Source organism: Geotrypetes seraphini, chromosome 2 (assembly GCF_902459505.1).
Source record: "Geotrypetes seraphini chromosome 2, aGeoSer1.1, whole genome shotgun sequence".
NCBI classification, from domain to species: Eukaryota; Metazoa; Chordata; class Amphibia; order Gymnophiona; family Dermophiidae; genus Geotrypetes; species Geotrypetes seraphini.
This window is the reverse complement of record NC_047085.1, coordinates 424,132,414-424,148,501: the sequence shown is the minus strand read 5'-3', so window position 1 is coordinate 424,148,501 and position 16,088 is coordinate 424,132,414. Positions and strand designations below refer to the sequence as shown.

The 16,088-nt window shown below is 45.0% G+C and overlaps 1 protein-coding gene across 1 annotated transcript in view; it reads left to right on the top strand.

The window, feature by feature from the left end:
* Positions 1–16,088, top strand: part of LOC117354177 (pituitary tumor-transforming gene 1 protein-interacting protein-like) — a 108,677-nt gene that overhangs the window by 45,722 nt on the left and 46,867 nt on the right. The window contains exon 5 of the mRNA XM_033931190.1: positions 370–438. Within this exon, the coding sequence (XP_033787081.1) occupies positions 370–438 (69 nt within the window). The remainder of the gene's footprint in view (positions 1–369; positions 439–16,088) is intronic.

The window sequence follows — 16,088 nt, the reverse complement described above, 5'->3', positions numbered from 1 at the left end:
GCGGGTGCGGGTGGGAGCGCGTGCGAGTGGTCGTTCGGGGTGGGGGTGCGAGTGGTCCTGCTGGGGGGGTGAATCGGGCGGGGTGGGAACTATGTTTTAAAACTTTTGTATACCGCGCTCACGCATATAACGCGCGAGGGGTATGCGCGGTAGGTAAAAACGCGTATAACGCGCGCGTTATATGCGTGAAAATACGATAGTCAGCAGACTTTCATTATTGTCAGAAAATGCAAGAATGGGGGCATTAAGAGTGGCAATGCCTTTTCCAAAAAGATATTGTAAATCTGCAATTACATTAGCTCAGCCTGCCTAATTCTTTGTGGACTTTTTTTTTTTTTTAAACCTTGACATGAATTTTTTGCCCCACAGTGGATTGGATGCAGAAGAAGAGAGGTTTATCACAGAGCGAGAAGACAGAAGAGTGCAGGCTTTGAAACGGTAAGGTTGGGACAATAAAAATGGGAAGTGTGTCATCTCTTTAGATAGAGGATTCTGTGATTGCACTGGGGGGTGGGGGTGGGGGAAGTTCTGTCTGGTAGTTGTACAGTTTTGAGTCATATGGGTGCCAAGATGTTCTTGGCATCTGTAGTTCCACTTTCAAGGAACACAGATTTAAACAAAAGTTCATTTTTCAGGCAGGTTCTCTGAGGGCATTCATTACAGCAAAGTTTTGAGGATCAGAAGCTGCCATATCCCCCTCATATCTGGTGTATTTTATCTTTGATGGTTTGGCTTCTGCACCTAACTTTTAATATTTGTGAACTGTGGTAAGCACAATGCAAAAGAACCACCTTCGGTTGCTTTTCTTCTTTGATCACAGAGCACAGGTCATTTTTCTTCTGGTGTCCTGTGAAGAGTGCACTGCAAAGGAAATGTCCTTTTCAGAAGGATGTAGGTATGAAGCAGCTGTAGCCAGAACAAGCAGTTGCTCTCTTGCTAACACTGCAGTATGTAGTATCTTCAACAGATTTCTGCTTCCTCTGCATTTGAAGCTAGCTACAAACAACCTGAAGCAATATTGCCAGGTAATGGAGAACAAAAAATAGCCTCTATAGCTGAAAAATAGCTGCTATTTTCCATTGATTTCCCAGGAGTGTCAGCAAGCCCCTGTCTGAGGCAGATAGTTCAGGTGCTCATTTCCTCTTGTAAAGAAAAATTGACCTATTGTTTGAACAGAGCTTTCAGGACAAAGACTAAATGCTTTCATGCCTTACCTTTGCAGGGATAACACAGGCCACAGTCTGAGGTCCAATTTCCATAACCCTCTACCCACCTCCCCCAAAAGAAATGTGCACCTACCTGACTCACAAATACAGTCTTATACCCTTTCCTCACTCTCCCTTCCAGCTTCATCCTTTGAAGAGTGGAAATAGTATTTAGAGAGAAAGCACATTAGAGAATGTCATAGTGACAAAATTCATCACCGTTCCCGTGGATAACCATGGGAAACAATCCCATGTCATTTTTTTGTGTCTATCAACCTCAGATGTTCTACACCAGCATTCTTCAATGCAGGGCTTGAGGGTCACTGGTTGTGCCCATTCATAGTCTGATTCTTCCCTCTCTCCTTAAAAAAATGACGTAGAGATGGTTTCCCATGGTTATCCTCAGGGATGGTAACGGTGATGAATTTTTTCACCGTGTCATTCTCTAGAGCACATTTTCAGTGCTGTGGCCATTGCTGCTCCCCACCAGCAGTCCACACTTCTTGTATGAGCAAAAAACCATCACAGTACTGTACTTGGAAACACATGGAGGGGCATAATCGAAAGTGACGTCTAAGTCCATTTACGTCCATCTCGCAAGTCGTCCAAAGTTAAAAAGAGCCTAAGACACATTTTTGAAAGATACGTCCAACTTTTTTTTACTTTCGAAAATCGTCTAATTATACGTCCTGCCAATCTGATCGTCCAAGCCGCTAAATCGTTATACCACTTTTCCTTCCAACTTTCTGTCCAAGTCCAAAATGCCTAGAACAAGCCCTGTTGGACGTGGGAGGGGTCTGCAAAGTGATGGACTGCACACCCAGACATGCCACCTAAATAGTGGGGTACCTTACAGGGCACTGCTGTGAACTTCACAAAAAGGGTGCCATGGCTTCTCCTCACTACAGCTCCCTTATAGGTGACGGTGAGCCCCCCAAACCACCTCCAGAATCCCCTAGACGCACTTATCTACCACCTCAATAGCCCTTATGGCTGCAGGAGCCACTTATATGCCAGAAAAAAGGGTTTGGGGAATGTATAGGGGAGTGCACATTTTAAGTATCAATGCAGTGATTACAGGGGCTTATGGGCTCCTAACCCACCCCCAAGACGACTTAAGCTGCCTCTGGGCTGGACGACTAGGCTTTCCTATGCCAGGCAGCCAGGTGATGATGGTCTGGAGTCTGAAATTTAAAGTTGTGAATAAAATTTTTATGGGGGGGTTGGTGATCACTGGGGTAGTGTGGGGGTCTGTTTTATGTGTTTTCAGTGCTTATCTGGTGAGTTTAGGGGTTTTTTGTGACTTAGACCATGTTTTACATAAATCACAACGTCCAAGTTCCGTCTAGGCTCTGTTGTTAAACTTTCGGTTATACATGCTGTACAACTAAGTCTAAGCCAGCCCACATCCCGCCCAACTCCCGCCCTCGACACGCCTCCCGAAACGCCCCGTTTAGCTTTGGATGTTGAGCAGCACTATGAAGGCCTAGGTCGTTTAGAAAAACTTCCAAAACCCGGTTTTATTATCGGCGCTTGGACGTTTTTGAGAAATGTTCATCCAAATGCCGACTTAGGCCAGTTTTTGGACATTTTTCTCTTTCGATTATGAGCCCCATACTGTTTCACTAGCCTATGAAGAGAAGAAGGGGTAATAGAGCAAATTTTATTTCAGTCTCTTGGAAGATGGCCTCTGACAGGTAGCAGCTGATGATGATTTCCCCTCTCCTCTCCTCTTCTCGTCTCCACTGCCTGAGTACAGAGACAAAAGTGCCAGTCTATTGTACCAGTCTGTATCCCCCTCTGTTTGAGGCTGAATTCCCCATCAATGTTAATGTCTTGGCGATGGGCAATTTGGCTCTCTGGATAAAAGAAGAACCCATTTTCTGGTGTACCCTTTGTCTTCCTTACAAACACCATATTCATGGCTGCACCAGTATTTCTGGAAATATTTGTAGGGAAGGAATAAATAACCGGAAAACCAGCCAGAGGCAGCTACCTTACACCTTGCATACAAAGAGAAACAACAATTGGGGTATGCTAACAGATGGTGCAATAAATATATTTTTAAAATATTAAAAGTATAACAGTGTGGCAATATACAGTACATACATAAACTTAACAAATACAATCTAACATGGCCATATTTCGGGGATAGACTGCTTCTGGGTACAGAAACCAAAACACAAAAGAAAAGGAATGAGTAACTCAAAAATTATTTCATAGTAGAAGATCATTGTGTATTGCATAAAAATTACATCTACTAATTCTAAGGATAATTTTACATACATGTACATATCCTCCTACATCAGCAACAATATCTGAATTCTGAAATCAACAAGTTTATCTTAATTAAAGTCTATCCAGGCCATCCTATATAATAAAACGCTAGCCGCGCATGCGCACTCAGACCTGCATGATCTGTAATCCCTGATCCGTAGGTCCGTGGCCAGAGTGCGTATGCGGCGGCTACACAAAGCGGGAGAAACAGACTCAGGATGGGAGGATGCGCCATAGCAAAGTGCTGCAAAGGTACTGCAGGGGAAGAGACACATAGAAGACACATAGACACATATCGCTTCTACACAAACCTCCCTCCAGCATTGGCAGTCGCAGCATGTTAAACAGGCTGCTTCGCGACTTTCTCCTGCAGTTGAGTCCCTCTGCCGCGTCACTAATGATGTCATCAATGACGCGACAGATAGACTCAACGGCAGAAGAAAGTCTCGAACCAGCCTGTTTAGCGTGCTGCGGCTGCCAACGCTGGAGGGAGGTTTGCTATTAAAGTCATCTCGCCGGGAGGGTCGCAAAGTCAGCAGGGGTTGGGCTGGGAGGGGAGAGAACCGTCTGCCTCGGGTGCTTCAGGCAGCAGCAGCGTTTACAATTCGCTGCTGTTGCGGCTTCAGGCCTTTCTCTCTGGCGGGTCCTGCCTACTTCATGAACACAGGACCCGCCAGAGAGGAATATCTGAAGCCAGCAGCAGCAATGAATTGTGAATGCTGCTGTTGCCCGATGAAGTAGTTGAAGGAGGAAAGTGAGCACAGGGGAGAGTGGCTTGGAGGGAAGAACAGATGGCAGGGCATGGAGGGAAGGAGGAAGGTATGCCAGACCAAGGGAAAAGGAAAGAGGAGATGGAGGGAGGCCATATGGGACAGAGAGAGAGGGGGTGCACACTGGATGGAAAGAGAAGAGAGGGCAGTGAAAGGAAGGGGCAACATAGAGGGTGAACAGTATTCTAGCACCCGTTAATGTAACAGGCTTAATGACTAGTAATCAAATATATTGGTGTATGAATTTTTATTAAAAGAACTTGACTGATAATTGATGCTTTTTCTCTGAAGTACGAGTCCAAAAGAGAAGTACCCTTTCAGTCTTTTCAGGAAAAACTCGCTAAAGTAAGATATATAGATATATATATATTTTTTTTTACTTTAGCGTGTTTTTCCTATTGTGAACATACTGTACTGTATGTGCAAAGTCCTCCTGCTTCTGCCGCTCTGCAGCAATACTGGCCTTAGGCCATGTATAGTATCAAACCAAAATAAAATACTAATGTGCAACAGAAGAGTGTAATCAGTCTCTATCACCATACTAAGAATAAACACTGCATAAGTTCAACCATTTATACTAAAGAAAGGGGGAGACTATTTTTAAATGATAATTACCACCCTTTGGTTTGGTATGAGTCATGCATTTAATACAGTATATTGCCTTTCTGAGCCATGCAACTCTCACAGGTATTTTCCTGGAGTCTGTTATTTTCTTTTATTAGATTTTAAACTTTGTAAGGGTGCCCACAGTCATTTAATAGGAGTGTGACTAAAGTTAGAAGAGAGTAGTGTTGTTCAAATACATCCCAGCTGTGCAGGATATAATGAAATCAAGAACACACACTAATTTTGACTCTCTTGCTTTCTTCTCTAGGAGTCCAGGGATTCAGGAGTGGGTTATGTATGTATCAGCCTTGAGGGTTAGAGAAAGGAATCTGGATGCTTCTTACTCTTCTGGGACCTCAAGCGGCACTGTTGAGGGTGCAGCATCTCGCTTTTGGCCAGCATACCTTCTGGTCGTCTCTCTCTGCCACATCCCTTCCCCACTTCCTGGCATCTAATTCTTTCACCCTTCTCCCCCCATAAAACATCATTTTTCCCATTCCCTCCACTTGCATTTACCTTTCATTTGCTGTAAAAGTTACCAAGCAGTGGTAGCGATTCACAGAGCTACCCTGCCCCCGTTCCTGGCATCTTCTCTTCACTGTGGCTCGCCCTCTATGACAACTTCCTATTTCCGCTGGAGCGGGCTACAGTGGACAGAAGTTGCCAGGATTGGGGGTAGAGTAGCTCTGAATCGTTACCGCCACCCAGCAAATTTTACAGCAAATGAAAGGTAGATTGGGGGGGATGGAAAAAATGTGTTTTGGGGGAAAAGGATGAAAGAATTAGAAGCCAGGAAGTGGTGCAGCAGAGAGAGCTGACCAGTAAAAGAATAAAGGACAGAGCTCAATATAGACAGGTTTGGGAGATAAAGAGGAATATGGATGGGGAGGACAGAGGGACTAGAAGGGGGACAAAGAGAAATGGCAGAGGAGGGATAGAAGGACAGGGAGAGATGGAGTTGGGGGAGGGGGCAGGAGAGGGAGAGATAGCGAAAGGGGGAGAGGAAGAGATAGACTTGGTGGAGGAGGAAATATGGGGAGAGAAATGGAATTGGAGGGGGAAGATGGGGAGAGAGAGAGAGGAACTTGGTGGAAGGAGAAGGGGGGAGAGGGAGAGATGACCTACTCGGGGTGGGGGGGAGAGAGGGTAAAGTAGAAGGGATATGGACTTGGGGTTAGAATGGGAAGGGAGGGAGAGATGTCAGACTTGGGAGGAGGGGGTAGAAGGACAGAAAGGGGAGATGTTGGACTTGTGGGAGGGAGAGAGAGGAAGAAAATGCTGGCTTACAAGAGTGGAGTAAAGGACATGGAGGATGATGCTAAAAATGGTGGATCCATGTGGGAGACTTGTGAAGGAGATGAGTGAGAAGAGAATGAGTGCAGAGGGTAGAAATATGGTAATGGGGAGCAGATAAAAGGGAATAGGAAGGTGGGGAATGTGAAAGCTAGGGGATAAGAGAGGGATGGAAAGTTGATTTGATGATTTATTTATTTTAATTATTTATATTCCGCATATTCTATAATTCTATGCGGATTACAAATTATTCAGGTACTCAAGCATTTTTCCCTATCTGTCCCGGCGGGCTCACACTCTATCTAATATACCTGGGGCACTGGAGGATTAAGGGCTAGATTCACAAAGCAAACTGATTGTGTAACGATCGGTTTGCGAGCTCTTAGCGAGCAGATTTCCCTCCAGCCCGATTCAAAAACCTGTCCTGCGATCTGCTTTAAATCCTTGCATGCAAATGAGGGGAAACGCATGCAAAGTAGACAGGATGCGATTCACTAAACCTTTCTCCTGACACATCGACTGGCTGGCCGATCAAGAACAAGCGACTGGTGAGGACCAGTCGCTTGTGTAAAAAACTCCACTCCTCTCTGCCCAGACCTGCTCTCTGCCTGCCCTGACTCTCCTGCTCTCTGCCACCCTTCCCCGCAGTGTGAGCCTGTAGTTTTAAAGCGGGGCTGCACTGCAGAGAAGGGCGGCAGAGAGCATGAGAATCAAAAATTGCCCACCTCCCTGGCCAGACACCCCCCCCATACGTAAAAGTTGGGAGCAGGAGAGGTGCTCAGTTCCTCCTGCTCCATAGTCCCTCCCCCACCGGCCCACCCGTGGTTGGGCCAGCTGGACCAACCCCCCTCCCCATACCTATAAAAATGTTGGGAGCAGGAGCGGTGCCCAGTCCCTCCTGCTCTGTAGGCCTGCACCCCCTACCAGCCCACCCGTGATCGAGCTGTCCAGACCAACCCCCCTCCCCGTACCTTTAAAAATGTTGGGAGCAGGAAGGGTGCCCGGTCCCTCCTCCTTAAGCCTCCGTGATGTCTTCAGGAGCAGGAGGAAGTGCAAAGTCCTCCTGCTTCTGCCGCTCTGCAGCAATACTGGCCTTAGGCCATGTCCCAGTATATCATCTGATGCACGGGGAGGGGCCTAAGACCCTGATTGGGATTTGGGGAGGGAGGAAACACTTCGTAGGTGGGCTTTTTTAATTTTTTATTTTAACCAAGCAGTTATTTTGAGTGTGTAATACACTCAAAAAATCTGCCCGATTAAAAATTTTTTTTTAAAAGCCTGTCAGAAGCCCTGACGGCAGTGAAAGGAGGTTGCTTCTCCTGTCACTATTGTCAGGGCTGAATCCGATCCGTGCAGTCAGTTGGGGGCATGCCTCCGATTGCCCCTATTTGCATGCAGATGGTTGGCGAATCGGTCGGCCTGCCTCCAATCGCCCACGGATCAGACACGGATCGGAGGGTTAGTGAATCTAGCCCTAAGTGACTTGCCCAGGTCACAAGAAGCATTGCGGGATTTGAACCCACAACTCCAGGGTGCTGGGACTGTAGCTCTAACCAGTGCACCACACACTCCCCATATTAAAAGTGAAAAGAAATAAAGCAAGAGTTACGTTTGAGTGGATAGTCAGAAAAGAGAAAAATGGAAGAGAGCACTTTAAGAGAAAGGTAAGAACAGCCATACTGGGTCGGACCAATATGTAAGCCACTTAGACACTATGTTATAGAGTGCTAAAGGGAGTGCTAAAGGAGGACAAAGCCATCGCCAGTAAACTGAATACATTTTTTTGCATCTGTGTTTACCGAAGAGGATATACACAACATACCGGAAGCTGACAGGCTATACGTGGGAAACAAAGACGGGAAACTGACACGGTTGACAGTCAGTCTGGAAGAGGTATGCAAGCAGATCGATAGGCTTAAAAATGATAAATCCCCAGGACCGGATGACATCCATCCGAGGGTAATCAAGGAATTGAAAGGGGCTATAGCTGAACTGCTTCAACTAATAGCCAATCTGTCAATCAAATCGGGAAGGATTCCGGAAGACTGGAAGGTGGCGAATGTTACACCGATCTTCAAGAAAGGTTCGAGGGGTGATCCGGAAAACTACAGACCGGTGAGTTAGACCTCGGTACCGGGAAACATGGTAGAGGCGCTGATAAAGGACCGCATCATTGAGCACCTTGACGGACACAATCTAATGAGGACCAGCCAGCATGGCTTCAGCAAAGGAAGATCTTGCTTGACGAACTTGCTGTACTTCTTCGAGGGAGTAAACAGGCATACGGGGAGCACGACTCAAACAGATGGTATTGGAGCCCAGGCGATCCTGGACCTGATACTCACCAATGGAGATAGTGTCACAGAGGTATCAGTAGGTGATGCGTTGGCCTCCAGTGACCACAACATGGTGTGGTTTCACCTCAGGAAGGGATTCACTAGGTCAAACACATCAACAAAGGTCCTCAACTTTAAGGGCACTAACTTCAAGAACATGGGAGATTTTGTCTGTGAGGTGCTGCAAAACCAGGCATGACAGATAGTGTGGAGGTACTGTGGTCAGCTCTGAAATCTACCCTACAGGAAGCAACCAACCTCTATATAAGGACCATGAGTAAACGGAGGAGAAATGATATACCCCAGTGGTTCACTGCAGAGATCTCGGAACTCGTAAAACAGAAGAAAAGAGCATTTGTATCCTACAAACAATAACAACGACTGGAAGCTAAGGAAATCTATCTGGTGAAATCTAAGACTGTTAAAGCAGCAGTCAGATATGCCAAACTCCAGATGGAAGAAAATTTGGCTAAGAATATTAAAAAAAGGGGATAAATCCTTCTTCAGGTATGTTAGCGACAGAAAAAAGAACACAGATGGAATAGTGCACCTAAGGAAACCCGACGGTAACTATGTAGAATTGGACTCCGATAAAGCCGAACTACTCAATGAAGACTTCTCCTCAGTCTTTACCTGTGAGACGCTAGGTTCCGGTCCACAGCTGCAGACAAGGGAAAGCTCAGAAGACCCGTTCTGGAATTTTGAATTTACCGCCAGCAGCATCTACCAAGAACTATCAAGGCTCAAGGTGAACAAAGCTATGGGACCGGATAAACTACACCCCAGAGTGCTTAGGGAATTAAGAGATGTCCTGGCGGGACCTGGGAGTAATCTTTAGTGAACATATGAAGACTGCCAATCAAGTGGAGAAAGCTTCATCCAAGGCTAGACAAATGCTAAGTTGCATCCAAAGAAGTTTTGTCAGCCGAAAGCCTGAAGTTATAATGCCGTTGTACAAGTCCATGGTGAGACCCCATCTGGAATATTGTGTTCAATTTTGGAGGCCACACTATCAAAAGGATGTGTTGAGAATGGAATTGGTTCAGCAAATGGCCACTAGGATGGTCTCAGGACTCAAGTATCTCCCATATGAAGAACACCTAGGTAAGTTGCAGCTATACACTTTCGAGGAACGCAGAGAGAGGGGTGACATGATAGAGACGTTCAAATATGTTACTGGCCGTATTGAGGTAGAAGAAGACATCTTTTTCCTCACAGGACCTACGACTACAAGAGGGCATCCATTAAAAATCAAGGGTGGGAGATTTCATGATGACATCAGGAAGTATTTCTTCACCGAAAGGGTGGTTGATCGTTGGAATGATCTTCCACTTCAGGTAGTTGAGGCCAACAATGTGCTCAATTTTAAGAAAAAATGGGACAAACATGTGGGATCACTTCAAGAGAGTGTTTAGGGGGGAGGGTTATTCAAGTGGGCAGACTTGTTGGGCCGATGGCCCTTTTCTGCTATCATACTCTATGTTTATGTTTCTATGTTTATAGACAAGGGTGACCCGGTCAACATTGTATATCTGGATTCTCAGAAGGCGTTCGACAAGGTTCCGCATGAATGACTACGTCGAAAAATTGCAAGCCATGGAATCGAGGGTGAAATACTCAAATGGATTAAAAACTGGCTAGTGGATAAGAAACAGAGAGTGGGGGTAAATTGACCATACTCGGACTGAAAAAGTGTCACAAGTGGAGTGCTGCAGGGTTCGGTGTTTGGACCTGTGATCTTCAACATATTTATAAACGATCTGGAAATTGTATGAGTACGACAAGTGAGTACAAGTACAAGTGAATACAAGTACGACAAGTGAGGTGATTAAATTTGCAGACGATACTAAGTTATTCAGAGTAGTAAAGACGCAGGACGATTGCGAAGATCTGCAACATGATATAAACACACTTGAGAAATGGGCTGCGACATGGGAAATGAAGTTCAACGTGGATAAGTGTAAGGTAATGCATGTCGGTAAAAATCTTATACACGAATACAGGATGTCCGGGGTGTTACTTGGAGAGACCCCCCAGGAAAGAGATTTGGGAGTGCTGGTTGACAGTTCAATGAAGCCATCCGTGCAATGTGCAGCGGCGAAAAGGGCAAATAGGATGCTAGGAATGATTAAGAAGAGGATCATGAACAGATCAGAGAAGGTTGTCATGCCGCTGTACTGTGCCATGGTATGCCCTCACCTGGAATTCTGCGTCCAGCACTGGTCACCGTACATGAAGAAGGACACGGTACTACTCGAAAGGGTCCAGAGAAGAGCAACTAAAATGGTTAAGGGGCTGGAGGAGTTGCCGTACAGCGAGAGATTAGAGAAACTGGGCCTCTTCTCCCTTGAAAAGAGGAGACTGAGAGGGGACATGATCGAAACATTCAAGATACTGAAGGGAACAGACTTAGTAGATAAAGACAGGTTGTTCACCCTCTCCAAGGTAGGGAGAATGAGAGGGCACTCTCTGAAGTTAAAAGGGGATAGATTCCGTACAAACGTAAGGAAGTTCTTCACCCAGAGAGTTGTGGAAAACTGGAACGCTCTTCCGGATTCTGTTATAGGGGAAAACATCCTCTAGGGATTCAAGACAAAGTTAGACAAGTTCCTGCTGAACAGGAACGTACACATGTACGGCTGGTCTCAGTTAGGGCACTGGTCTTTGACCTAGGAGCTACCACGGGAGTGGACTGCTGGGCACGATAGACCACTGGTATGACCCAGCAGTGGCAATTCTTATGTTCTTGGGTGTTCCTGTCTTTGACATGATATTGCCTTGGTTAAATCGATTCAAAAAAATTTTCCCTGATTCGGGCAGCTCTAGTGAGGATAGGTATGTGGTAATGGGAAATAGGTGAAAGATGAATGGGAATAAGAGGCTGGGGAAGGGGTAAGTTGGGAAATGTGAGAGCTAGGAGGTTAAAGAAGGAGATGGGAAGGAGAATGGTGAAATTTGAGTGGACAGGCAAAAAAAAAAAAGGAAGGAAAGCTAAAAAGGAAAAATCATTATGTCAGAGACAGATACTGTATATTGAGGGAGCAAAGCAGGAGGAGAGAGGAGAATTGAAAAAGAGATAACAGCCACTGGAAACAGAAGAAAGACAGGAAAGCAGAAAAGTAGCTGGAACCAACAGATCTGGTCTCCACATACCTGACCCGAAATCTGGTTTCTTATACCCCAGAGCCCCTTCACCCATTGACTCGGTTTCTTTCCAGAGCTCTCGACCGATGTGCACGGAAGCAGCGGGACGAGAGTCTTGTGTCGGACCCAGTTATATCGGAAACAGAACATGATGACTTTCAATACCGAGTGGCTTTCCCGCAGAGGAGGAGTTCTCACATTCGTTGTTGGTCTCATTTGGAGCAAATTCTTGGTGGCAGCAATTGGGATGGCAGATGTGACACGGACGATGAATCGTGAGAGGGATGGGAGTCCATCAAATGGAAGAAGACATAACATCCTGGAACAATCATCCAATTCTCTACCATGAAAAAGCTCTTTTTTAAAGACAATGTGTTATTTTATTTTCTTTCCCTACTTGTTTATGAATTATCTTTAATCTTACTTATTGTTATGCCTTTTTTCTTCGTTTTATAACATTTCTATCATTTTGAACTTCGCCAGAATTCTATTGTTTAACGGTTTCCTCTTATGCATTTACTCTTTGATCTTCTCTCTTCTATCTACCAAAGAATTTAATTCAATGCTGTCTTGTTAAAATGTTTATTTCTATTCCCTCTTCTATCTTTATTTTAATTAATTTCTTAATCTCCAGGTACTTTAGTTAGATTGTGAGCCTTCGGGACAGAAAGGGAATTTTTTTTAAGTACCTTTATTATTTTCATATTTTTTAATTTTAATGTATATTTTCTGTAAACCGCTTAGAACTTAACGGATGTAGCGGTATATAAGAAATAAATTACATTACAATTACATTACATAAAAGAAGATTAAACCATCCAGAAAGCAAAAGTAGAATAAAGTGTTTTATTTGGAATGTATTAATTGAAATATGTTAGTTTGGAGAAATATTAATTGCAGATATCTTTGTACTGTATTTAGTACAAAATATGGAGCCCCTTTTCAGGTTTTGTATTTCACAATGTGCCTGACAGCCTATGAGAAAATGGGGGGGAGGGTCTTCAAAAGCTGTTTTCAACTCTTTATACAGCTAGGACCTAGGTTTTTGGTTAACCCTGAGATGATTTTAAGCTGTTTTTTAGCAATAAAATTCTCTAGTGGCAGCCATCTTGGATTTTCCCAATTTGTTTTTTGCTAAGTTCCCAAACTTCTCCAAAACACCTCATTTTCTTTCCAGAATGCCAGGAATGGAGCTCTCTGATTCTAATACCCCTATATCATGCCTTGTTTGCAAAAGATGGGTGGTGGAAGAACGCCCTTGAGCTATGTGCCGCATCGAGCAATGCGAGTAGGCAGGAACTTTGAATTTAGCTCCAATTCAGCCTCTGGGGCATGGCACATGGCTTTGGAACATGTTAGGAACAATAATTTCCCCTGGAGCCCCGGAGTAGTCGCACGGCGCACTGAACTGGCACAGAGGCTCTGCAGCCAAAGAAGAGGCATCTTCTTTCTTCTAAAGGGGAAGGAGAGTTGCCTACTAAGGTCTTTACCCCAGAGTTTATTAATCTGCTGTGACATGTATATGTGCACGGCCAAAATACGTAATTTAAGTCCGCTGAAGAGCGATCCTCTGCGTACACCTCTAAGAATTCTCAGCACTTCTTCTACTCCCTGACTCTGATTGTAGGTCAGACAGGGATTCAGGGGACAAAATTTCAGTCTTGATCTCTTTACTGTCTCAGTGAGGTGTACCTGATGAGAGTTTCAGCCTCCTATGTGGAGGATCAGGAGGATCCTTCCATATAGCAGCTGTTCAAGTATTTGGCCCTGCCAGACATTATTAATGAGTCTCTTCATGAGCTCAAGATTGATCTGCCTCAGCTCCAGTCATCTCAGTGTTCTCTTTTGAGCGGGGTTCAATCTCAGTCCATGTCCTTTGCACCCAGACATGAAACTCCTGGTTATAGAGCCCTGGGAGGTTCCAGAAGGCTCTCTCAAAGGGACGAAAGCCATGATAGGCTGTTTCCTCTGGATCAAGAGTTCCAGCAAATATTATCTATGCCAAAGGTAGACTTCCTGGTGGCACAGGTGACTAAATGTACGTCCTTACCCAGTGAGGGAGGAGTCGTGTTAAAGGATGCACAGGACTGCAGAGGTGGATATGGCCCTCAGGAGGCAGTTTGAGGCCCTGGTCCTGGGAGTTAAGGTGGCGTCAGCTGCTTCTTTCTTAGCACGTGCTTGCCATTCACGGCTGTGAACCCTAGACATGACAGCAGCTTAGCTATTACCTCAGCTCGTGTTGGCAGGGGTGAACTATGTGACTGATGCACTTTATATTGTAATAGACTCTTGGTGAGAGTCTCCACATACTCCATCTCTGCCCGACGCATGTGGATCAGATAATGGGTGGATGATTCAACCTCCAAGGCTATGCTTATCAGGCTCCTATTCAAGGGACAGAAATTTTTTGGCAAAAGCCTGTATGATATTATAGCCAGTGACATGATCGTCATCCCAAATCCTTACCAGACAGCAGACCTCAAGCAGCTAAAAGCCAGAATTGGAGTTCCTTTCAGGGGTCCCAACATTTTCACCAAGAGGCTCTTCTCAGAGATCCTAACAAGGTTCCAGAAAAAGATATTCCAGAAGCTGTAAAATCCAAAATACAGGTTCCTGGGCCACAACGGCAACCAAGAAATCACAGTGATGCCAGGCCTCCAGCTGCTGTTCAGAAAATTGGGGGTTGACTCTCGGACTTTCTAGAGGTCTGGAAAAGCATAACGACAGATCTTTGGGTCTTGAATATTGTCAGCGAAGGTTACAAAATAGAGTTTGCATATCCCCTGTCTGATTGATTTGTGGATTCTCTGGTGGTCCTTCTGGATCAGGCGGTCCAAGTCTGGGCAACATTAAATAGATTGCTGGATATTCAAGCCATAGAACCAGTTTGAAAGAACACTCGGACTCAGGCAGATATTTGATATACTTTGCTGTGCCCAGCAAAGATGTCAATGACTGGAGGTCCATTCTGGATCTCAAACATGTCAATGCGGCCCTGAGGGTTCCACGGTTTTCAGAAGGAGACAGTGAGATATTTCATTGCAGCAGTCAGTTGGGAGAGTTTTCTGGCCTCCATGGATTTGACGAAGGTTTGTCTCCACATTCCAAACTTCCCAGCACACAGAAAGTTCCTGAGATTTCACGTGTTGGTGAATCGCTATCAATTCTCAAATGAGGTTGCAAAATCACATTTGGGTTTGCAAGCATGTCTGCACAAGGAAAAAAATATACCACCATGAGGTACACATCAAGCCTGGGATTTTGTAAGAGGAACCAGATAAACATTGCTCACAATCACTGCTCTTCCCTACCAGAAATTACCGCTTACAGCCTGGAACTTCTGTCATCCCTTCATTGCTAACACTCCCATTCTGGACTTGCTCAGTTCTATTACCACTATCTGCTTGTCTCTAGCTGGTGATCACTTCTGGTTCAAACCATCACCATCTTCCCAGGTCTATTCATCACCGCCTGCAGCACAAATGATCTGAATTATTATCATTTTCCCAGACCTGCTTTCCCTTCCTTCTGGTGCCAATCACTGAGCAGGTCAGGCCTCAATGGTCACCACTATATTTCTCCAGAAGACATAAGGAAGAGATGACCAGAGGCACCCCCATAATTATCCTGGCAACTCTCATTGGATATAACTGGCACTATTCAAAAGGTAATTGGAACTCTGGCTGCCAAAGGAGTGAGGTTGTCAACCTTAGGAGGGGAGCGGCAAGGCATGAGTGTCTGACATGACCAAATCTGGCAGAAGCAAGCCTGGGAGGAGTGAGAGAAGAGAAATGAAGCTTTGGAGAAGTGGATTGAATCTGGGGGTAAGTGTGAGGGAGGAACCTGGTTGGGAGGTGGCAGAGTAAATGAGTACTGTAGTTAAAACTGGGGTTAAGTGATTCTGGAGGCCAAGAGTTTTAGAAGGGGTTGAAATGAGTGTGAGGAGGTGAGCCTTGTGGATAGTAAGGAAAGAGCTTATAAATGAGGGGATGAGTTTGAAGGCATGAACCTGGGGATTGAGAGAGAGAGAGAAGTGGTTGAGAGGTGGTGACCCTATAGTGGGAAGGAGGGCAAAAGAAAAGGGATTAATTGATGGGGATGTGAGGGAAGAAAAGGGAAAGCATGTGCATAGGTTGATATAGAAAACAATGTAGCTTGAAAAAGTGTAGGGGAAGAAAGTGAAGGAAAAGAAGAAAATGGTCATACATACCATCACTCTTTTATATCCATGCATTCATCTTGCACATAGACCCTCCACTACATTCCCAATACAGTCATGTGAGCATTTGTAAGCCTGTGTATATCAGACATGACCAGTAGATCAGACAGTTGATGTATTTCTATTTCGTTGAATCCTTGAGAAACACAACGGATGTACTGAATATGTTTGAATAATAACTTACTTTGTTTATCATCTGGGATCATGTGAGTTTTCAGCCACAAAAATAAAATCACAT